The 25,701-nt window shown below is 39.4% G+C and overlaps 1 protein-coding gene across 1 annotated transcript in view; it reads left to right on the plus strand.

Moving 5' to 3' along the window:
- The window catches only part of RAB8B (RAB8B, member RAS oncogene family), a 78,334-nt gene extending 54,871 nt beyond the window's left edge, over positions 1 to 23,463 (plus strand). The window contains 7 exon segments of the mRNA NM_001257955.1: positions 1,005 to 1,065; positions 6,112 to 6,172; positions 11,697 to 11,774; positions 12,693 to 12,782; positions 15,810 to 15,875; positions 19,206 to 19,256; positions 20,048 to 23,463. Of these exon segments, the coding sequence (NP_001244884.1) occupies positions 1,005 to 1,065; positions 6,112 to 6,172; positions 11,697 to 11,774; positions 12,693 to 12,782; positions 15,810 to 15,875; positions 19,206 to 19,256; positions 20,048 to 20,140 (500 nt within the window). The 3' untranslated portion in view covers positions 20,141 to 23,463.
- Positions 23,464 to 25,701: the final 2,238 nt, after the last annotated feature.

Here is a 25,701-nt window from a genome sequence, read left to right on the forward strand (position 1 = left end):
AGTCCATTTTCTGCTGCTATGACAGAATACCTGAAACTGCATAGTTTATAATGAACAGAAATTTATTTAGCTTATAGTTCCGGAGGCTGGGAACTCCAAGGGTATGGCATCAGCATCTGTTGAGGACCTTCATGCTTCATTATCTCATGCTGGAAGACTGGAAAGGGAAGTACGCTCGTGCAGAAAAGAATGTAGGAGGAGCAGGACTCACTTTTATAAAAACCCACTCTCAAGATAACTCACTCCTGTGATAAGGACAATCCATTCTTACAGGCTCCATATGAATCAGCTCTGAAAGGTCCCACCTCTTAGTACTTAGTATCTCTAAGATCCCACAATGGCAATCTAATTTCAACGTGAGTTTTGGAGAGGACATTCAGATCATAGTACCAGGCAATTCTAGAGTACAGTCAGGGCTAAAGTCTATTCTGCCTGTTTTCAGCTCTAGCAAGTAATCTGTGGGGAACATTTATTAAAATGTGTATAAAATACTTGCTAACTGTTTAAAATAGATATGCAGGCTTTCCCTCCCGTACTGTCAAATATGCAGATTTTTTTCCATAGTCAATTGCAAAATCTGAATAAAAAAATGGAAGAGGATGGAGGAATATTCTTTAAAGAGGTCCCATAGCCTTCTTTAGGGAAGGATTGGGGTTGAGGAGTAGATAGGAAGCATTGTTTACATGTACTTCAGGAAGTTGGAAATATGGCATGTTCTCAATCTATCTAAATTATATAACTTTGCAGGATGTGATCCATTTGTGTCAGAATAATGAGGCATATAATACGTTGCATTTAACATGTGTGGGAATTCTTTGCTGAGTAATTAGCATTCCTTTCTCCAGCCTGTATTCAGAGGAAACATACCATTCACACCCTCTCTGTGTTCACATTTTCCAGTGCGTTGGAGAGCTTTTTTTCAATAGAAATCTTTGTCCTCTTCCTAATGAGACTTGGATTACATCTGAAGAAACTTAACATATCTTTCTTTGTTTTTCTGGCAGGAATTGATTTTAAAATCAGAACGATAGAACTAGATGGAAAGAAAATTAAGCTTCAGATATGGTAAGTAAACACACACACACAGTTTCTGCTTTAATTAGGAATTGAAAGTAGGAATTAAATGTGAATTGTAATAAGTTACAGTCATCTTGTGATAGCTAAAACATCTTTTCTTTATCAGAAGCAAGGGGAAATAAGTAAGTATTGGGAATCCTTCAAAGGTATCTCCACCAAGAGCTGGGAAGGTGAGAAAGGGTACTAACTGTTGGAGCCAGAAGAGATCCCATAGCTCATCTTTCCAAAACTACAATTTTTGAGGGGAGGAAACTAAATTCTAAGGAATGCAGATTACTTCTTCGTCACAGTTGTTGTAGCTTTGAAATCTGGTAAGACAAAGTAATCACATCGTAGGAACCTTTGGCAGGAAGTACAGATCTAGGTTCTAGCCATGATGCCTCCACATTGACGGCTTTGGGCCCGTTATTTCCCTTCTCGGTCTCACCTTTTCCTCACTTGTAAATTGGTTGGATTGATGACACTGGAGGTTCCCCTCCAGCTATGATATTTTATGATTTATTTGCATATTTCTTATTAAGTAGAAAAATGAAGACTGAGAAAAAAAAGAAAAAAATTATGTCATAGTTCAGGCTGCTCTGTAAGATATTTTTAAACACACTTTTTTGCTCATACATAGCACAGTACTTCTGACACCAGATGTCAGGGGGTTTCCCCTACCAACACCAGGTAATTCTCCAGCCGATGCCAATTGGGTGTCCTATACTTTTTAATCTTCTTTTTCTTTCTGGGTTGTCCTATAATTTAAGTCAATTCTGATACTGTCTACCTGGAGATAGCGTCAGATCCCACAGGTTGAGGGCTGGGTCCCGCAGTGTCCCCACTTCAGCTGCCAGTTGCAAGTACAGGTTAAGTATCCCTTATCCAAAATGCTTGGGAACAGAAGTGTTTCCGATTTTGGATTTTCTTGGATTTTGGAATATTTGCATATACATAATGAGATATCTTGGGGATGGGACTCAAGTCTAAACACGAAATTCATTCATGTTTCATATACAGCTGATACACATGAAGCTGAACATAACTTTATACAATATTTTAATTTTTTTTTTTTTGAGATGGAGTTTCGCTCTTGTTGCCCAAGCTGGGGTGCAATGGCATGATCTCAGCTCACTGCAATGTCCACCTCCCGGATTCAAGTGATTCTCCTGCCTCAGCCTCCTGAGTGGCTGGGATTACAGGCATGCGCCACCATGCCCTGCTATTTTTTTGTATTTTTAGTAGAAACGGGGTTTCTACATGGTAGCCAGATGGTCTTGAACTCCTGACCTCAGGTAATCCACTCGCCTTGGCCTCCCAAAGTGCTGGGATTACAGGTGTGAGCCACTGCGCCTGGCCAATGAAATTTTTTGAATAAACTGTGTTGTATGCCTACATTTTGACTGTGACCCATCACATGAGCTCAGGTGTGGAATATTCCACTGTGGCATCATGTCAGCACTCAAAAAGTTTTGGATTTGGGAGCATTTTAGATTTTGGATTTTCAGATAAGGGATACTCAGTTGTAGTAGGTTGTCACCTCTACTTCTGACTGACTGGCTATAAATTGGGATTCTGATGATCCCTCCTCTGATTCCTTTAATTTACTAGAGCAGCTTACAGAACTCAGGGAAACACTTTATTTGTGTTTACCCATTTATTATTGCAAGGAATACAGATGAACAGCCAGATGGAAGAGATGCACAGGGCAAGGCCTGTGGGAAGGGGTGAGGAACTTCCACACTTCCTTCCTTGTGGGAGGGGGCATCTACCTTCCAAGCACATCCAGCACCTCCACGTGTCTCACTATCCTGAAACTCTCCAAACCCAGTCCTTTGGATTTTTATGGAAGCTTCCTTATGTAGCCGTGCTTGATTACATCGTGGGCCATTGGTGATTAAGTCAACCTTTAGCCCCTCTCTCTTCTCCAGAGGTTGGGTGGTAGGACTGAAGTTCCAGCCCACCTATTAGTTGGTTGGTTCTCCTGGCAACCAGCCTCCTATCCTGGGGCTGGACAGGAGCCCCAGCCACCAGTTATTTCATTAGCACACAAAAAGAACTTAAACACTTTGTTGGAGAGTCCAAGAATTTTACTATCTGTGTGCCAAGAATCAGGAGCAGAGACCAAATATGTTTCTTATTGTATGTGTTTCTTACTGTATCACACTATCACAGCTACTATAACAAAAATACCATAGATGGGTGTCTTAAACAATAAACATTTATTTCTCACAGTTCTGGAGGCTGGGAAATCCAAGATCAGGGTGCCAGTAGATCCAGCGTCTAGTGAAGGCTTGCTTCCTGATTTGTAGACAGCTATCTCACTTGTATCCTCACATGGCCCAGAGAGAGATCATCTCTCTGGTGTCTCTTAGAAGAGCACTAATCCCTTTCACAAGGGCTCCACCCTCATGACCTAATTACCTCCCAAAGTTCCCCTATCTAAATACCATCACATTGAGGATTAGGCTTCAACATATAAATGTTGGAGGAACACAAACTATCAGTCCTTAGGATGTTTCCCAACTCTAATGTTGCAATATACAAGGCAAAGATCTTATGATTACCCAACTCTGGTTCATAAACTCCTGAAGAATCTGTCCAACTACAATGAATAAATATGGTTCCTCCAGATTGCTAGATTGAATATTTTTGACATGAACTCAGAAGCTCTTCTTAGATTTTTTTTTTAACCTCCTAGAAGCTGGTTTAATTTCTTTCAGTTCAGTGCCTTGCATGGAGCCATATAGATTTGGAGCTTTGGGGAGGTTTTTGGTGATGTTTGCAGATCTAATGTGTAATGATGACAGCAGTAGACAAAACGTAGAATTCAGAGCAGCACTGACTAAGAATGAGGCAGGGCTAAAGAGTAAAGTTATACATATTAGCTTTTGCCTTAGGCTCTATTTCTTTTTTGAATCTCAGAACTGGGATAGAAGAAGAATATCCCCCAGCCCTTCTTTTATAGAGAAGGAAACAGGGACTGAGAGTGATTAGGTCCACCTGAGGGCATATGTGATGAAGCTGGGACAACTACTCAACTGCCCTGTAACGTAGTGATTAGCTTCCTAGTGGTTTCCAGTGTACTTCATTGGAAAATGTTATGAAGGTTACTATAGGCTGCCCTTTCCATCCATTGGTATTGAACAAGATGCCAAATATTTTACAGATTTAAAAAATTACATCTTTTCTCATGATCCCCTCCTTGGGTTTCTCAGAGAATTTCTGACTCTGTGCTGTGTAGTCCTGATCATAAGTGTTTCTAGGAGCCTGTGTGTGATCAGCTAATTATAACTTAATAGAGAGTAGCCACAACATCATGGCACAATCTCTCATTACTCTCAGCAACAAAATTGTCTCCATTCAGTCCTCACAACTTACATTTAGAGTGGTAATGTTTTTCTTCCATCCTCACTGCAAAGCGGGTTCTAGGTCAGCAGTGTGTTCAAATCAAGAAAATATCGTTAGTCTACCCAAAAGTGCTTGGCTTCCATTTCCCCATGATTTGTTAGCTGTGCATCAAACAAGTGCCCCATGTATCTAATGCTGATCAAAGAGAATGACAAGATAAGATAGCTTTTGTGTGAGGCCTGACCCAGAGCTGAACAGCTGAGACCTAAGATGCTTGTCTCCTTCAAGAGTTTGAGCTGGGCTGGGCGCGGTGGCTCACACCTGTAATCCCAGCACCTTGGGAGACCGAGGCGGGTAGATCACAAGGTCAGGAGTTGGAGACCATCCTGGCCAATATGGTGAAACCCCGTCTCTACTAAAAATACAAAAATTAGCTGGGTGTGGTGGCAGGCGCCTGTAGTCCCAGCTACTCGGGAGACTGAGGCAGGAGAATTGCTTGAACCCGGGAGGCAGAGGTTGCAGTGAGCCAAGATCGTGCCACTGCACTCCAGCCTGGGCAACAGAGCGAGACTCCGTCTCAAAAACAAACAAATAAATAAACAAATAGTATGAGCTCTTTAGTGGCAGAGCTCGGGCCATAGTTCCTCTGAGCTTGTTTTCTCATCTGCAGAACTTGGATACTGGTAATACCCCCACCCAGTAGCCCACCCTACTGGGCTGTAGTAGACATCACGTGAGTGCAGTGTGAAAGTATTTTGTAAGGTATATGTCTACGTTGAGGTATTTATTGCTTTTTAACTTATGATATTCCCCTGGGCCTTCATATTTTATTAGGATTTGATATATACTAGATTTCTAGTCTATTTCGACAAATGCTGCTTTCTGTCCTGCAATTAAATTGTCTTAGTAGCACAGGGAATGAATTAGCTCTGGCTGGAAGTGGAAAATTTGAGAATATTGATTTTCTCAAGTATCAAGGAAATTTAACTTCCTTTATAGGATTGCTTCTATAAATGAAATCAGAAACTCTTGTATTTTTCAGAATGCATTTTAATGGTATGCCATCAGCTAAAAAGCAAAAATATGTGAAAGTTTATAGAGTTTTGACATGTTGTTTATGTTTAAAAGTCTTTGAAAACATTGTCAAAATTTATGTGTTGAACTCCAGGTCCCCATGAAATCATGGGCTCCATAGCTGAACGAGTTCTTAAGGAGATCTATTTTATTGTGCTCTGCTGAGCAGAATGTACACAGTAATAAGTCCAGCTCAACTGCTTGCTTTATACAGAAATCAGACATTCAGGCAAGAAAGCAAAGTGCTTTAATCATTAAGCACTTACAAAAAGGATTATAACTACCTCCGGGAGTCCAAGAATTTAGAATTATTCTCTATTCCCTCCCACGTGTGTTCGACTAATATAACACGCCAGTTCCTAGGAGGATTTTTCTGTCTATTTTTCTGTTGCTGTTTTTTTCAAGGTCTGGGTTTTTCACCCAGGTCATTGTGAGCTCTTGACAGGCTCCTGTGGCTACCACCGCCTCCAGCTTGCAGATGTGCAGAGGGCTCCCTTTGTGTCTCATTCTCCTTTCCCCTGTGACCACTGCACCCTGAGCAGACCAGAATTACATCTCCTACAGCAGGGTTTCTCCTCAGTGATGCTGGTGATGACTTTAAAAACCACTCTCCTTTGTTTCATATTTTAGGGACACAGCGGGTCAGGAAAGATTCCGAACAATCACGACAGCGTACTACAGAGGAGCCATGGTGAGTGTGTTGTAGGGTTTTGTAACTCTTCAGGTAGAAGTAAAGCATGAATGTTTGTTTGCCAAGATTATAGGATTCAAGCTGGAGTCTAGTACAATGGAGAAAAATACAATTTATGATGGGGAAACAAGACATTTAAAGGGTTTTTTTGGTTGTGTTTAGCAACTGTATACTTTGCCAGTGGTCTTCATCACAATAATCAGGTGATTAACTTATAGATGTTCTAGAACTCCTCCACACATTCTGATATGATTCTATATTTTCATTATTTTTCCTTTTATTAATACCTTATGGCAATCTTAGCAAACCACAAGCCCTATGACTAAGTATTCCTTTCTTATACTCTCTTGTCATTCAGCCCTGCCACCATTATCTCTTACCTCACCACCTCCACAACATCCACTGCTGTGGCTCATGTCTCTGTCATCCCCCTGACCACATTCTGCCAGCTGGCCGGAAAGAATCTGGTGAATCTTGACTACCAAGTTCTTTGCTGAATCCAGGCATTTTTCCTTGCTGTCATAACTTTGTCACTTGTTATGTTCTATCCTAAGATGTTTCATCTATTCAGTGCACTTTTATTGCTTTTTGGCTCTGGGCAGTGTGATGCTAGGAGTACAGTGGTGAGTAAGGCAGCTTGGAAGCCGCCTTACTTCCATGAGCTGTGCTTAACCATGCCTAGAATGTCAGGTTCAGACCACGGCTTTATCTCTGGTGTTTAGGCCTAAGCCAAGCACAAGTTGGAGTCTTGAACTATGATGAAATCCAGTATGCTCAGAGAGTCTGACGGTTGAACAACTGAGATCATGAACCCCAACTGGTAGATTGTAGGGTACCAGCTGCCATCATTCCCAACTCATTGCTTAAAAGATTCTTGTATTCCTGGAGTGGTGCTAGGGTGACAGAGCTGAAGGGGTGATAGCTGTCCCCACGCCTCCAGGAAGATGTGGTCTGAACCCACAGATCCCCTCACTGACATGCTGCCCTTCCTCCTCCACCACCACTCACTCTCCAGTGTTGGAGTAGCATCATAACTCATCCCCACAAGAAGAGTAGGGATTTCTTTTTAAAGCTGAAGTGTACCACTAACCATTTTATGTGTATTTGTTCCGCACACTCCACCCTATAATACTTTTAAGATTGTAAAGGGTCATCGTTTTAATAAAAATAGCTGCCAGCCACTCTCTATTTTGCTTAGACTGGAATCAAAGGGAAGGGGCTTATTATATGTGCCAGGAAGACATTTGTTTGTCGTTTGTTTGTTTCCCCCAGGAAGGAATTTTAGGGATAAAAAGAACATCATAACAGGGATGATTTGGAATAGTTTACAGGTAATTCTGATTAGAGGCATCTTAGACACACATGCCTTTCTGTTGAGTAGTTTTTTGCATGCTAGGAATGATGTGCTGACACCATTTGCATGCTCATTTTCACTGGAGGGTGGGCAGGGGCACTTAGAATATGAGAGTAAATGTTTCGCTTGAATGTCTGGCTGTAGTCCATTGTATGAAGAAAGAGGGCATGGAAATATATTAAATAATATATTTAGATTTGAGGATTGTCTTTTAATTTATTTACTGCCTAGTCTTTCCTCACATTACTTCAGATAATTAGAAATTGTTGCTATTCTAAAGAGTATTATTTTCCACATTTTGAAGGTAGAGATTTCTGTCTTTGTTCTCCTGTATACAATGCCAGTATCTGACACGTAGTAGAGGCTCAATAAATGCTTGCTAAAGGGGTGAATCGGTGGGATATTTTAGATCTAGAAACCATCTTAGATAAATCTTCTGGAAATCCTGCTGTGCCTGAGTCTTGGATCTCTCAAGTCATCTGTTCCAGTGGGTTGCGGGGCCCCCATTTTCAGGAAGTAGTGGTTATGGCAGGTTTAGTTTGGTTGATTCAGGTATGTGGCATGTTGACAAGCACTATACTGGAGTCTGTCACCATGTCACTTCAAACACATCAGCAGCATTCATAGGCATAGCAGTGATCCTGATGGACATTTGGGCTTTGGGGAAAAACAGGACCATATCATTACATTATTAACATTTCTCATAGACCAACACCATCTTCTGAATTCTTAGGAAGCTGTTCTTCTTGTAGATATATACTAGATACATAAAGTTTTAACTGATACACTTGAATTTGTATTTCTAACTGATTCATAATCTTATTAGCTTAAAAACATAAGAAATAGGTGAATGATTTCTGCTATTGAAACTAAAGATATAAATTAATGATAACTGCCATTTGTTGAGTCCAAGCTATGTCCCAGACTCTAGGTGAAGTAGTTTACACATATCTCAGTAGATCCTCAAAACGATCTAGCGTGGAAGAAGTATTGTCCTCATTCTGTAAATGAGGTCATGGAGACTGAGAGGAATAAAATAATGTCTACAGGATCTCCCAGTTAATATGTGCTGGAGTCTGAGTTAGGAGCCTCAGACTCTAGAGCTTGTGTTCGTAACACCACACCATGTTCACACTTTCTGTGCTAACCAGTGAAATGAAACTTCATGATGAAATGGCACGTATGATCTGGGTTGTTCACACAGTCCAAAGAATGGTAGAGCTAGGGCAATAATTTGGGTAATTTTAATATTGTAGGCAGCCAAACACATTGCATCAGGAATTATGCAGAATCCACTTTGATTTATTTTTATTGTGGTAAAATATACATAATAGAACATTTACCCATTTTGATGATTTTAAAATGTATAGTTCTCTACTTTGACCTTTTTTTTTTTTTTTTTTTTTGAGACAGAGTTTCACTCTTGTTGCCCAGGCTGGAGTGCAATGGCACGATCTCAGCTCACTGCAGCCTCCACCTCCCAGGTTCAAGTGATTCTCCTGCCTCAGCCTCCCAAGTAGCTGAGATTACAGGCATGCACCACCACGCTCAGCTAATTTTGTATTTTTAATAGAGACAGGGTTTCACCATGTTGGCCAGGCTGGTCTCGAACTCCCGACCTCAGGTGATCCACCTGCCTTGGCCTCCCAAAGTGCTGGGGATTATAGGCGTGAGCCACCACGCCCAGGCTGACCTTTATAAATAAAATTATTTACATTGAGACAATTGTAAAATCGCCTTTCCAGCATGTAACCGAAGTGAAGCATTTGTATTTGAGGCTAGAGGAAGGGAGGATAGAGAAGTTGTTTGTCATTTAAACAATAATGTATGTTTTTCTGGTTGCAAAAAGGATACATATACTATAGGAAACTTTGAAAATCCCAAGAAATCATCTAAAATCCCACTACTCTGAGAGATATATTCTGTTAACATTTAATTTCCTGTATTCTTTGTCTATATGTATGTGTGTGTTTTATATGATACATATTTATTTATGTTTATATTTTATATTTACTTACAAAGTTGGAAGCCAGACCTGGAAGGACTTCCCCCTACCATACTAAGGAATTTTAATTTAAATTTGAGTGTAATGGAGAGGTGCTAAAGAGATTTGATCAATGAAGTGATAGTTCTAGTGCCCTTATGGAAAGTGGATTAGAGGAGGCTAAGAATGAAAGCAGGGAAGCTGGATGTGGTTGCTCATGCCCAGAATCTCAGCAGCTCAGGAGGCGGAGGTGGGAGGACTGCTTGAGTTCAGAAGTTTGAGGCCAGCCTGGGCAACATAGCGAGACCTCGTCTCTTAAAAAAAAACAAGAAAGAAAAAAAAAGAATGAAATTCATCAGGGAAATCAATTAAAGATGATGGGAATCCAGGTAAAGACTAATTTGTGAGAATCTGAATAAGGCTGTGTGTGTGATAGGTAAGATTCTGGAATATTTAGGACATTGGGTCTCCAGGACTTAGTGACTGATTGGCTATAGCAAAGAAGACAGCTCCCACATGTGTGCTTGGACTGGCTGACTGGGTTGTATTACTTTCACCAAAATGGTAATACAGGGACAAATAGAAGATTCAAAGGAGACAAGACAACCTCATGTTTTACTTTGTTGAGTTTGCCGTGATCACAGGGGGTATCTATTGGCCAATGTCCAGACAGTGGTCTCTCGAGTACCCCAGCCTAGCCCTTCAGCCTCAGCTTGTGCCCTCCACCCATTAGATCTGTGCAGCCTTGCAGAGCTGACTTTCTTTCACTCAATCCAGTGGTCTCTGGTTCAACATCAGTAAGAGATTTACAATGTTTCTGCCATTTGCCAGGTACCTGGGCTTCCCCTCTTCACCCTAGCTCCTAGTTCTTTGCCTAGTTTATGTCTACTAAGATCCCCAGCTTTGGCTTTAATGTCATTTCCTCAGGGAAGCCTCCCCTGCCCACTCCAGCCCCTCAACCAGATTCAATTACATCCCTAGCATATGAGCTCCCCGTGCATCTTCATAGCAATTGTCAAAATTATGATTAGTTGTATAGATATTGGTTCATTGTCTGTTGTCTTTGCTAGCCATCTACAAGAGGAAGAGACCTTTTCTATCTTGTTCATTGCTAGTAGCATCTGGTATAGTATCAGGCACACATTAGGTGCTCACTAAATATTTGTGTAGTAGATGGACAGGTGAGTAGTTCTAGCACTTAGTACAGAAGTGTGGTCTGGGGATATAGATTTTGCAATAGCATACCGGTGTTAGTTTAAACATTTGGAAGGTAAACCTTTTAGAGATACCAGACATGGACCGGGCGCGGTGGCTCACGCCTGTAATCCCAGCACTTTGGGAGACTGAGGTGGGCGGATCACAAGGTCAGGAGATCGAGACTATCCTGGCTAATATGGTGAAACCCGTCTCTACTAAAAATACAAAAACTAGCCGGGCGAGGTGGCGGGCACCTGTAGTCCCAGCTACTCGGGAGGCTGAGGCAGGAGAATGGTGTGAACCTGGGAGGCAGAGCTTGCAGAGAGCGGAGATCGTGCCCCTGCACTCCAGCCTGGGTGACAGAGGGAGACTGTCTCAAAAGAAAAGAGAAAGAAAGAAAGATATATCAGACATGGAGTCTTTAAAAATATGACGAGAATGCCTTTCATTAAACCAGTATAACAAATACATTGGATTTTAAGTGTCTGTGATGTACTTAGATAAATAGTGACAACCTATTTTTTGATCAACATATATAAAAAATAATTTTAAATCAGTGTAGTCTCAATCTTAGTAGAACAGTAGGAAGCAAGATAGTTTCTACTTGGAATAAACAAGTGCACAATGGAAGTGACGAACTCTTACTCCCAGTGTTATCTGTGTTTTGACTGAACACTCAGCCCCAGTTGGTGCTGATTGTTTTCATGTTAGGCCAGGTGGAAAGGGTGTCTCACCTTTACCACAATCACCAGTTCATTAAAGGTTAACAGTGAAAATGTTAACAGGGTTTTTATTTACATGGTGAGACCAGTGGAATAATGTATTTATTGATTTTTGTTTCTCTGTACTTTTCAAATTTATTATGAATCCTTTTGTAAAGGGAAAAATGGACAAACAAAAGGTTTCTGGAGGGTAGGAGTACATTGACATTATATACTATAACTTTAAATATATAAAGTACTAAATAAAGGTCTTTTTCCCCATTACAGGGCATTATGCTGGTCTATGACATCACAAATGAAAAATCCTTTGACAATATTAAAAATTGGATCAGAAACATTGAAGAGGTATGTGCGGAAAGAGAATGGTGACATTGGAGAAGAGTCCTGCTGGGTGCTTTTAAAAGGCTCCTCTGTCTCTGCAAGGCAGCTGAGCTGCTTAGAAGCAGGGCATGGGCAGGTTGGGCCTTCTCTCTCTGAAGAGCTCCATAAATCTCTGGTGCTGCCAGTCTGACTACTGGGGCATAGGGGAACAGAGAAATAATGTCACAAGATTTTAAGTTTGGGCCAGATATGGGAAATAATTTAATCCTAGATCACATTTTACACATGAATAACAGACCAGAAAGAAATGATTTGCCTGTGCTCATACAGCCTTTAAAAAGAAGAGCCAGGATTAAAACATCTGGTTCCCAACTTCTATCCCACCATGCTGTTTGGCTAGCAACAGTATCTCTTTACCCTGGCAACTTTTTACCCTTCTGACATTTTCTCCATCTTAGATATTTGAAGATTGTTTTAATCCCAGGATAATTGGTATTAAGATTTTTTAATGTCTTTGTCACTTAAGAAAGAAATCTGACTGATACAATTTTGTACATGTTTCTATTAACTTAGATGAATTTCTTTTTAAAATAGTTCAGAATCCAGAATGCCTTCTCCACTGGTTCACTCAGTACCAAGTTTTTGTCCTTCTTTGACCCAAATATTTGGAAATTTTGTCATTAGATCACCGTAAGCTTTATTTGTGTGTGTTCCACCTTCTTTCCAAACCTCGGGAAGAAGGTTTGCACAGGCTCTGTGAGGGCTCTTGTGCTGTAGCTTTGCCCCTCCTCCCATCTTTAAACTTTTCTCTGAATTAGGCCTTGTGTGAGTGAAAGATTATTTGTCTTATTAAATTCATGTGTTTCTGACAAGTTGGATTTGTCTAGTAAGTAATGGGTTTTTCTCAGGCTGTTTTTATAGCATGCTATTTTCTCCCTGCAGCATGCCTCTTCCGATGTTGAAAGAATGATCCTGGGTAACAAATGTGATATGAATGACAAAAGACAAGTGTCAAAAGAAAGAGGGGAGAAGGTAAATGTGAATGGAATGAATAAAGGTTGGATTCTACTCACATTAAGCATTTCTTTTCTTCATATTGTTTAATTATTGATTTAAGTTTTTTTTTTAATCTGTGTTTTAATCCTTTTAAATTGGATATCAACAACAAAGAGATGTAATCCATACTTGAATGGTGTGAATTAGTATTCGAGATCCAGCTCCCTATACTGTGTGGTCATGACTCATTCCTAAAGAATTTGCTAATGTTTTCTGGGAGATACAAATTGGTCCTTTCTCAGATTCCTGCAGCTTAGAGTTCAGGCTGTTTCTTCCAGATCTGTGTGAAAATGCCCAGTTTTGAAGCTAAAGTAATTCATTCTTTTTTTAAAAAAAGTTACAGGGTAGGTGAAGTTTCAACAGGAATCATTTTCCAATTCATTTTTTCCCCTAAGAATATTTTACTATACATTAGCTTTAGGTTTTATGGATAAATTCCTTGTAATTGATCAAGCTATGGATGTCATTTATATGTTGTTTATGGGCATTTCTCTCTTTTGTGTCCTCCTGTAAAGCAAAAGGATATTTTGTGCACATATTTACTTCTGTGGCAGATTCTAAATTGACTTAGAAGCTTCACTTTTTAAGTCTTGGAATTTTGCTTTAGCCTTTAAAAAAATTATATATGCAAATTGAATTTTCTTTTTTCTTTTTTTTTTTTTTTTTGGTTTTTTTTTTTTTGAGACAGAGTCTTGCTCTGTCTCCCAGGCTGGAGTGCAGTGGTGTATTCTCAGTTCACTGCAACCTCTGCCTCCTGGGTTCAAGCAATTCTTATGCCTCAGCCTCCAAGAAGCTGGGATTATAGGTATGTGCCACCACACCTGGCTAGTTTTTGTATTTTTAGTAGAAACGGGGTTTTGCCATGCTGGCCAGGCTCGTCTTGAACTCCCGGCCTCAAGCAGTCCACCTGCCTCGGCCTCCCAAAGTGCTGGGGTTACAGGTGTGAGCCACCATGCCTGGCCACATTTTGTTTTTCAATTTGACTGTGAACTTTTGCTAAAGACTTTTTTCCCCTAAAAACATTTACTTAATTTTAGCATTGTAAATAAACTAAGAACTTTTTGAGGAATATATGAGAGTTCAGTTTGTCTTAATAGAAATCAAAGCTTGAATACTTTAGTATTTAAATTTTTGTTCAGTTCTGGACTCATTTATTAAAAGTAATTAAGGCCTGGCACGATGGCTCACACCTGTAATCCCAGCACTTTGAGAGGCCAAGGTGGGCGGATCACGAGGTCAGGAGTTCAAAACCAGCCTGACCAACATGGTGAAACCCTGTCTCTACTAAAAATACAAAAATTAGCTGGGCATGGTGGCACGCACCTGTAATCCCCGCTACTCAGGAGGCTGAGGCAGAAGAATCGCTTGAACCCGGGAGGCGGAGGTTGCAGTGAGCTGAGAGAGTGCCACTGCACTCCAGCCTGGGCAACAGAGTGACACTCTGTCTCAAAAAAAAAAAACAAGGGTAATTAAAAGTCAGTATAGTTTTTTGTTTTTTATTTGAGACGGAGTTTCACTCTTGTCATCCAGGCTGGAATGCAATTGCACGATCTGGGCCCACTACAACCTCCAGCTCCCTGGTTCAAGCGATTCTCTTGTCTCAGCCTCCCAAGTAGCTGGGATTATAGACGCCCGCCGCCACACCTGGCTAATTTTTGTATTTTTAGTAGAGACCGGGTTTCGCCATGTGCCATCCTGGTCTCTACCTCCTGACCTCAGGTGATCCGCCCGCCTCGACCTCCCAAAGTGCTGGGATTACTGGCGCGAGCCACTGCGCCCGGTCAGTATAGTAAAGTTGGAGAATTATACTTTGGGAGCAGATAAAAGGAGTGAATGAATCCCAGGCTAATGGTAGTTTTACCAGTGGAGGATCTTGACTACAAAGTCATCCAGGTTCTTGGCATTTTGAGCAAAGAACTGGACAAAACGCACAAACAAAACAATGAAAGAATGAAGACAAAAAAAGCACAGAATTATCGCAATGAAAGTATACTCCACAGAGTGGGAGTGGGCTTGAGCAAGCAGCTTGAGCACTGGTTACAGAATTTTCTGAGGTTTAAATACCCTCTAGAAATTTCCCATGGGTTACTTCGTTCACACCCTACATAAATGAAGTAGTGGCCCATGACCAGTCTGATTGGTTGCAGAAGGTGACCAATCAGAGGATGAAATGAAGTTACAAAGTTATGCCCTGCGCAGACGTCTGATTGGTTGTGGGAGAGAACCAATCAGAGGTACTTTCCATTTTTAATCTGTGAGTCAGAAAACGGGAGGAGGATGCAAAGGGAATAACCCCTGTACTTGTGTTACTTGGGCGTGGAAGACTGGGGTTTTTCTTTTGATTTAGTTATAGGAAGTCAGTATGAATTGGTTTTAGGTTCCCTGCCAACAGACCCTATTCTCCTACCTCAGGAGATATTTATCCTATATTAGAGAACTAAAAGTACAAAAAAAGAAAAAAAGAGAAGTACTTAAATTATTATTATTATTTTATTTTATTTATTTATTTATTTTGAGACAGAGTCTTGCTCTGTCACCCGGGCTGGAGTGCAGTGACGTGATCTCCACTCGCTCCAACCTCCGCCTCCTGGATTCAAGCAATTCTCCTGCCTCAGCCTCCCGAGTAGCTGGGACTACAGGCGCGTGCCACCACGCCTGTCTAATTTTTTATGTTTTCAGTAGAGACGGGGTTTCATCGTGTTAGCCAGGAGGGTCTCGATCTCTTGACCTCGTGATCCACCTGCCTCGGCCTCCCAAAGTGCGTGAGCCACCACGCCCGGCCTTAAATTATGTTTTAAATGGAAGTTGTGCCATCTTTCTTATGATGATTAAGTTAAATTATTAAATTCCGAATACAGTAGAAGAAAACAAAGAAATTTGAGAACCACAGGAGTTCTGAAATAGATACCCTACCTTTGAGACTTTGAAAAACCTAAGAAATATAAATGCATTATATGTTCAAGCATCTTTTGCTAAATTTAAATATTTCTGTTTGCCTTTCAGCTAGCAATTGACTATGGGATTAAATTCTTGGAGACAAGCGCAAAATCCAGTGCAAATGTAGAAGAGGTAAGAAGGAAACGTTTGGTGACTTGTTACAGAGCAGCACAGGTGCTTAGGGGCCTGTGTTCAAGCAGCTCTCAAAGCTTTGGTATTTTCTGACCTAGTGAATGCCTTTTGTTGACCCAACTCCACTTTGTAGGCTTTTGTGCTTCTAATTTTTTTTTTTTTTTTTTTTTTTGAGATGGTGTCTCGCTCTGTTGCTAGGCTGCAATGCAGTGGCATGATCTCAGCTCACTGCAACCTCTGTCTCCCAGGTTCAAGCGATTCTCCTGTGTCAGCCTCCTGAGTAGCTGGTACTACAGGTGTGCACAACCACACCCAGCTAATTTTTGTATTTTTAGTAGAAACAGGGTTTCATCATGTTGGCCAGGATGGTCTCGATCTCTTGACCTCGTGATCCACTCGCCTTGGCCTCCCAAAGTGCTGGGATTACAGGCGTGAGCCACCACAACTGGCTGCTTCTGATTTTTACGCAGACACTGGTTGTTGAATTTCTAGCATGTAGCCTCCACGTGGGTTAATTAGATTGCACAGTTAAGATTCACAGAATAGAATGTGGAAGTTCAGTTTTGCCCTTTGTTTGGGCAGCTGGAAATCCTTGACTAGAAGACCAACCAGTGTCCTGTGCTCATTCATGTCATTCTGTATGCCTGCAGCAGAAGAGTTAAATCACTTTCAAGGCTGTACTCTCTCAAGAGAAAATTAAGCTGTTAGTTTATAGGACACATTCCTTTAGTGTACACATTTGAGGTAGATTAAGCACAATAAATTGTAACAGTGGCATTTAGTAGAAATAAGAAAGTGTGTTTATCAGGGAGTAGCGTTAATAAATTTTCATTAAGATAGCTGTTAAGGAAAACCAAACCATCTAAAGTCTTAGGAGAATACGTTTTCTTCAATACCTAACGTAGATGACCAGTTGATGGGTGCAGCAAACCACCATGGCACGTGTATACCTATGTAACAAACCTGCACATTCTGCACATGTATACCAGAACTTAAAGTGTAAAAAAAAAAAAAAAAAAAAAAATATAGGTTTTCTTCACCAAGAGAACTGTTGATATTTTCTTTTTTAAAAAACATTTTTTCAACTGATCATAAAAATAATACATGTAATTTACTGTAATTTACATGTGATATGTATTAATACATGTAATTAATCATACTGATAGTCTCATAAACATTTAATTTCCTAGGTTACTCATTGTTCATCATAACATGATGGTTAAAAATCGAGACCTACATGACTTTATTAGCCAGTGGACACTGATCAGAACTTTTTTTTTGTTTTAAATAATATAACAGTTATTTGTTTAGGTTGGCCGATGGGTGTTAGGAAACAGGAAGCCTCTACTGATTTATTTACACAAGCTTAGATAAGCAGAAAAATGCTTCCCTCTGCTTGCTACAAAATAATTTCCCGCCATCAGAAATAATCCAAGTTAAAAATGGGCAAAAGATCTGAATAGACATTTCTCAAAAGAGGACAAACAAATGGCCAACAGGTATATGAAAAAATGGCGACATCACTAGTCACCGGGGCAATGCATATCAAAACTACAGTGAGCTATCATCTCACCCCAATTAAAATGGCTTTTATCAAAGAGATAGGCAATAACAAATGCTGGAAAGGATGTAGAGAAAGGGGAACCCTCATATATTGTGGGTAGGAATGTAAATTAGTACAGCCACTATGGAGAACAATCAAAAAACTAAAAATAGAACTGCCATATGATCTAGCAGTCTCACTACTGGATATTTACCCAAAAGACAGAAATCAGTATATCAACCTAAGTGTCCATCAGTGGATGAACGGATAAAGAAAATGTGGTATGGGCCAGGCGCGGTGGCTCACGCCTTTAATCCCAGCACCTTGGGAGGCCGAGGTGGGCAGATCACGAGGTCGGGAGATCGAGACCATCCTGGCTAACACGGTGAAACCCCGTCTCTACTAAAAATACAAAAAATTAGCCGGGCATGGTGGTGGGCACCTGTAGTCCAAGCTACTCGGGAGGCTGAGGCAGGAGAATGGTGTGAACCCGGGAGGCGGAGCTTGCCATGAGCGGAGATTGTGCCACTGCACCCAGCCTGGGCAACAGAGCGAGACTCCGTCTAAAAAAAAAATAAATAAATAATAATGTGGTATGTATATGCAATGGAATACTATTTAGCAATAAAAAGGAATGAAATCCTATAATTTGCAACAGTATGGATAGAGCTCCCTGAACTGGGAGTTGCCTGAGCTGCTTATTCTAGCCAGGCATACAGATGGTAACAAATTTTACCAGAGCTTTAAATCAGTGTAGTTAGACTCATAGGTGACGAGTTTGACAGTGAGACACTGACAATGAGTAATAATAGTAGTTGTCATATTTATTTGATTAGATTGGAAATAATCCTTGTCGTGAACAGTTTTTGGGGATCAGGAGTGTTGGGAACAGAGGCTGATTTAACAGTGGGTTTAGCATGGGGACAAATGGAGAATCTTTAATAGTTCTTGGCTTCATAGAAAAAGAGATGATGGGTTTAAAAAATGCTTGGTTTGTATCAAGAGACATTATGGATAAATTAATCACTAAGATTAATCAGATTTGCCCTGCTTCTATTTGAACTGACTTCCACAGTGGGGAGTTTAGCCGAGAGCTCCAGCAACTGTTGGGATTTTGAAGTGTTAAGACACGGAAAATTATACATATTCAGCTATAACAGTGAGAGCAATTTGAAAGAAAAGGTCAGAAATAAAAAGTAGAGTTTTTTGTGAAGACATATTTTAGAGCTATAGGGTAATACATAATGATTCACTCATTAAACTAGATATTTAGCATCTCCTAGATCAGCACTGTGCCCTGCTCTAGGGAAGTTAGGTAGCTTAGACAGAGCTTCTGTCCTGTTTTTGGTGTACTGAGGAAGTTACTCGTGATTCAACAAGGGTGTTATTGTGAGAGATATTATGTCACATGAAGAAAATGTTTGATGAATGAATGATAGTTTGATAACATTAGAAAATGTTTATGATACAATCTCAAAAGAGTAAACACATGCATACTATGATTACAATTGTTACTTTCTTAATGTTAAAACTTTAAAGTGGTATATTTATAGTGAAATAATGAAAAATTCTGTATTTCTGTTTTAAAATAAGTCAGGCATCGTGGCTCACACCTGCAGTCCTAGCTACTCAGGAGAGACTAAGGTGGGAGGATTGCTTGAGCCCAGGAGTTCCAATCCAGCCAGGGCAACATAGCAAGACCCCATCTCTGAGGTGGGGGGAATATATATATATATATATATATATAGTGAATATATAATAATGAAAATGTTTTGTTTTACCTATAGGCATTTTTTACACTTGCACGAGATATAATGACAAAACTCAACAGAAAAATGGTTTGTATCACTTATAATTTTTATTTCCATTATGCTCTCTATTTGGCATTTGATGAAAAGGATAGGTCTAATTATAAGATATTCACATTAAACTCATTTTTTTCCCTGACTCAGATACTCATTTGGTTGAACTCTGATTCTTAGTTCTATTTGTTTAGGATTCTTATTTCTGAACTGCAGCTGTTTCATATCTTTCATCTGGCTGTTTAAGTGATCTTGAAATTGAGTTTTGACCAGAATAATAAAAACAGTAATGGCACAAATTCGATTTTTGCCATAAAATTATCCAGTTCAGTTTTCATGTGACAGATATTTATATCTATGTAGCTATGCTTTTGAAGTTGCTAAAGTGTGCTTAAATTTGAAATCATTAAGACAACCTTGAAAGTTTGTTTTATGCTGAGTCCTGAGTATAATTGCATACCTTATACTACTAGCTCTTCTTACCTCTAACAGAATTGCCTATGCCAGTATCTTAACATTGTTTCCATCATTACCTTTGAAACTTTGCACTCTATTGGAACTGGAAATAGAAGCTTCCTATCTAATACATTATTGATATAAAAGCTGCTGTTGTAAGGGCATTTTCCTCCTTTTAATTCACCATTTCCAAATAAAAAGACAACATTGGTGCTTAACTAGTTCCCGTTCTAATAAAATACTCTAGTGAATACACATGTCACTAGAATACACATTTCACATGGTGTGGTTAGTTATTTTTATTTTTTAGGTAACTGAGGTCAAACCATGAAACTTTTATTTCCTTGGTAACTTTATCTTCTATTTTTTAGAATGACAGCAATTCAGCAGGAGCAGGTGGACCAGTGAAAATAACAGAAAACCGATCAAAGAAGACCAGTTTCTTTCGTTGCTCGCTACTTTGATGAACTCTTTCTGAGAGACTGCAGCACACCTAGAGGGCCCTTTCCTGCTTCTCTGAAAGCACAGGTCACCCAGCCTCAGAATCACACCTCCCGGCTGCTGCTGAGAGCACCACTGAACTTAGACCTCTCAACACAGAATGCCAAGTGGATTCCAGCCTCATGGCCTAGCAAAAGAACAGGCTGCTTTTTTCAAACATGGAAGCAATGAAGTGGAGACACATGCAGGACCTAACTCGTTTTTTCCTTGTTTTAGTACCTGTTGCAGAAGTTATCTTTCTTTTTTACTTTGCACATCAGTGTTAGCCTTTCCCTATTTCAGCACAATCTTAGACTCATGTTTGCACACTTTTGTGTCGTGAAGTTCTAGACAAAATTGTACGTGTGGCAATGTTAAAAGCAGAGCATTTACGGCAGAGGTTAATATACTAAAAGGGTATTTGGTCTGGTTCATATGGTCAAATATTACTGCCTTGGTAGCATTTATTTAAGGGCTTTTTCTTAAATAATCATTAAAGTCATTAAAAAATTTTACTGAAATGCCCATCTAGTCATCAAAGGCCACAATTTCTTTATTTCTTCAGATTGTTAAGAGCTTTGCTCCTTCCTGACCTGTTTGCCAGAGTCTGGGTAGCTGAATGAATCACTTTTTAAAATGATTACCTCTGCCTAATCTATAGAAACTGCATTTGGAAATCACCATAATCTCATTTTTCCCTGGGGTTTGTATTTGCTATTCTTTTCCATGTTTGACTTACTGTAATCACTCAGTTACCTAAAACTAGTAACACATTCGAACATTATTATCTGTTTCTATTTGTGAACTTGTTGAGCTGAAATTTTACGTGGGCTGAGAGATAGACCATTTAGGGTTTTAGTCCAGCGTCTAACTGTGATTCTGTCAATAAGGATATGTAATAGATTTTTTCTTAGGTTCACTCCTTAGCTGGCTGGTTTAGTTGTAATACCAAATTCCTGCCATAACCCCTGTCTACAAAAGTTAGGTTTAGATTTTAGTTTGTGGAAAGCTTACCTATATAAAGACAGATTAACTTGTTGATATAAATTTAATAGAGCTAGCTCTTGGTAATGGTGAAAATAATGACTTTTGGTTGGTTTTATTTGGGAGGTATTTTTAGAAATAAAAGTACTTAGATCTAGTGTAGCCTCTAGGAAAAGTCTTGCCTTTTCATTAGAGAAAACAGGACCAAGGTTTCAGTTTTCAAACAGCTGTTGTTGAATGTGTAGAACCCAGTTCCATCTGTTTTGGTTCATTGTTATAGAACTTAGTCTAGTCATCTGGGCTAAAGCCGACCAAAAGCTTAGTTGCCTTTCTCAGCAAACACTGGTACTGGTATACTTGTGTAGATAAAACCATCATAAGGTATTTAGTGTTAACTTATGTGCCAAATTCAGATCACTATGTCATTGCTGTTACTCTAGCCTTCAGTGTCATAACGCAGAGGGGGGATAATACCGAGGGGATGAGGGAAATGAATTCTGTTAATAATTATTCTTCCTGGTATGCCTGTTTTGCTTCACAAAGGCTACTATCATGCTGGATAGTTAAGAACAGGAGATGGCAGTGGAAAGGGATTGCTTGTTACCACAGAGAATTCTCTTCAAATTAAGATATGTCTTTAGAATGCTTGGACCAGTCGATCTTTCGTACTTACTTGAAAATAAAGGAACAATTTAGCAGCTGCAAATATGCCCAAGCTATTTTTGATACACTAAACTTATTGTTGACAAATTTCAGCCTCCGTAATTTTTTTTTGTAATTACCTATAGGCTTAAAAGTCATTCATTGCTCTTCTAGTATAATTAGTAGTTCCGTGATTGAAAGTTTATTGTAATTCTACTATCTTCAAATTAGATACATTTTCAAAAGGAAAAAATAATTTTTTAGAAACATCTTATATTGACTATTTCCTGAAAAAAATCCAAGCAGTTAAGCTTTCTGGATGGTAACAAAGTACCTTCTAAAAGATAAGTGCTATGACACCATGTATGAATGTAATTCTCTTAGTAATTTACCTCTGACTATTTGGTGTCTTAATGCTTTGGTTTATATAATCTCAGGGGTTGTCTGCAAACCAAAACTGACATATTCTGTGGTTAGCTTTTATTACTTTTTTTTTTTTTTTTAACAGAATGCTTTGCTTTGGTTCTATTTCTTCTTTCTTCTTTTGTCTTATGTGGAATAACTAGTCTCCATGAACTTCACTTGAAAGAGCCTGTGAAAGTTAGATGAGTCTAAAAGTGCTCTTTGAAGTAGCAGCAAACTGGGAGTATATGCTCTGTTATATAGAAATAAATTGTCCTTGCTATTTTCTTACATTTAGCTTTGCTAAATTGTATATACATTGAGCTAAGACCTTAGGTAATTCACTTTCTGCATGATAAAATGACCCAATAAATATTCCACTTTGCTTAATAATGTACATACAGTGCATTATTTTTTCTATTTGTAGATGAATTCAATGACAGATAATTGTCTGTTCCCTGCTGAAACGGAAGAAATCTAGTTTTTTGTGGACATTTTTGCGGTCTTACAGATAAGGTACATGAAGAGTTTTGCAGCAGTATTAGTGGTTCCGTGGCTGCACTCTATTATCATGTGTAAATTTTTGACAATGATTGGACTAGACCTTTTCAAATAGAGTCTGAGCCTGTCAGACAGTGGAAATGTGCTGTAACTAAGTAGCATGTAAATCAGTTGATTGTAAAATGTTTCACTGGGAACTTATTTTAGCTATATTTTACTTGGACAGACTATGATACAATAATCTACCTGTGCATCAGTTAGTGGGTGCTGCAGGGTTTCTTACTATTTACATAAACATTTTGTGCAGTCTTTGTTACAAATTTTCAGAAGACTATACTCTTTACTTTGAAGGACTATTTTTTAATTATACCTCATTTAGCTAACTAGTATTCTAATACCTGGTAGAAAAACAGTGAGCCAGCTTTTAAGCATCTAACAAAATTTAGACTCTATGTTTTGTTTTGAACTGAAGACATCATTGGGAAAGGTAGGAAATATTAGTTTAGAATAGAGCATACATGTCATATCCAGTAGCATAAAAAAAGTATTATCTCCCTGTCTCCATTAATAAATTTAGCTGTGCAATATAGGTGCGTTTTTGCAGAAGTTTCTAAGTAAGAGATTATAACTCCATTTTACAGGTTCTGAATGCTGAGAGTCTATATTAAGGCTTATAAAGTTTTTCCTGTGGTCAGTAAGTGATACATTTAAGCAGACATTCTTTTCAAGTTCATGACTTAGATTCCTTTACAAATGTAGTTCTCAGTCTTTAAAGATGAGCTTCTAAGCTGAAGATTTGAAAACCACATTTCATTATGTTGGTTTACTTATCGTAAATTTTAAGCACTCATTTCTGCAATCAGGTTTCTTATAATTTTTTTTTTTTTTTAAACAGAAGAGACATTCTTTTTTCCTTGTTACATCCAAAGGGCGCACAGGAGTGGTTGGAAAGGAATGTCTAAAAATGAAATCCCTTGATACAGAGGGACCCAGACGGACAGGATATGCTAAAAGAATTTCAAATTCTAGCACGACTTTAGAGTAGAATCAGTCATTTTTTTAGACTAATAAAATTAATGACTATCATGTTCACTCTGAAAAAAATCTAAATGAAATGTACAGAAATAAAACTTAGCAAACAATTATTCTAGGGATATTTTCAGATTTTACTTCATTTCTTGAAATGCGTGTGCCATATGCAATTGCATTTCTTGTGCCAAGAAACTAATAGAACTTATTTCACTTTCTTACCTTTTCTTAAAATGTGAATTTAGTTATTATAGTTCAATTTTATGACCTTACAGATGGGTTTTATTTTGTTTGCAGCTGACACTGCAGTTCCTTTCATGCAAAATACCATAAACTGATGAAAATCATGCCCCTAATGGAAACTCTCTAGTTTTTCCATATAATTATCCTACTGTACATGTTTAAACATATTTTATTTTTACTCCAATGGCTTAATGTGAAAAGCTCCTGCAGATAAGTGGACCTGTCATGTGGTTAATCTTGTTTAAGCCAGTTCATTAACTGTGTACTGATACTGATGCTGTGTTTTTTTTAAATGGATTTTATTCCAGGTGAACTTTTTTTTTATAATAATGTTCGTCTAAAATAAAAACTACGTAATGAAAATGAAAATGCTAATGGCTCTCTGAAATGGACTGCACATTTTAAAAATGTTTCTGCAAATTTGGACCAGACGCAGTGGCTCACGCCTGTGGTCCCAGCACTTTGGGAGGCTGGGGTGGGTGGATCACTTGAGGTCGGGAATTCAAAACTAACCTGGCCAGCATGGTGAGACACCGATCTCTACTACAAAATTACAAAATACAAAAATTAGCCGAGCATGGCAGGACACACCTGTGGTCCCGGCTGCTCAGGAGGCTGAGGTGGAAGAATTGCTTGGACTTGGGAGGTGGAGGTTGCCGTGAGCTGGGATTGGGCCATTGCACTCCAGCCTACACAGTGGAGTGAGACCTGTTTCACAAAAATAAATAAATAAATAAATAAATAAATAAATAAATAAAATTTAAAATGTTTCTGCAAATTTGATAGGTATATGACTCAAACCATGGCAGACCTAAGATATTTTAGCAAACTTTATATCTGACCCAGAATTGTTTAAAGATCTAGAAAAATAGCCAGCTCCCCTGTTCCTGTTCATCATACTTAGCTCAGCATACACTAAGGTTATTCTGTTGTAGAACCTGTAGCTTTAAATTGATCACCCTTCCTTTCTTAGACCTTGCAAATTTAGTTTCTGTTGTTGTGTTTTCACTTGAAAATAATTTGTTTTGTGGTGCTTTTTTTTTTTTTTTTTTTAATTAGATGGAGCCCCACTCTGTTGCCCAGGCTGGAGTGTAGTGGCACAATCCCGACTCACTGCAACCTCTGCCTCCCAGGTTCAAGCAATTCTCTTGCCTCAGCCTCCCAAGTAGCTGAGATTATAGGCACACACCACCATGCCCAGCTAATTTTGTATTTTTAGTAGAGATGGGGTTTTGCCATTTTGGCTAGGCTGGTCTTGAACTCCTGACCTCAGGTGATCGGCCCGCCTTGGTCTCCCAAAGTGCTGGGATTACAGGCGTGAGCCACCATGCCCAGCCTTATGGTGTTTTTGAGACAAGGTCTACTCTGTTACCCAGGCTGGAGTGCAGTGGTGTGATCATGGCTCACTGTGGCCTCTACTTCCCAGGTTCAGGTGATCCTCCCACCTCAGCCTCCTGAGTAGCTGGGACTACAGGCACTACCTAACTCAGCTAATTTTTTTTTTTTTTTTTTTTTTTGGTAGAGACAGGGTTTCACTATGTTGCCCAGCCTGATCTCCAACTCCTGGGCTCAAGTGATGCTCTCACCACGGCCTCCCAAAGTACTGGGATTATAGGCATGAGCCACCACGCCCAGACGGAAAGAACCAATTTGATGGCACCAGCATTGTCGATACTCTCCTACTTTGTTTGCACATGTTCCCAGTCTCAGCCTTTCCCATTCATCCCACAGCCATTTCAGACCT

The sequence above is a fragment of the Macaca mulatta genome, chromosome 7 (assembly GCF_049350105.2).
Source record: "Macaca mulatta isolate MMU2019108-1 chromosome 7, T2T-MMU8v2.0, whole genome shotgun sequence".
NCBI classification, from domain to species: domain Eukaryota; kingdom Metazoa; phylum Chordata; class Mammalia; order Primates; family Cercopithecidae; genus Macaca; species Macaca mulatta.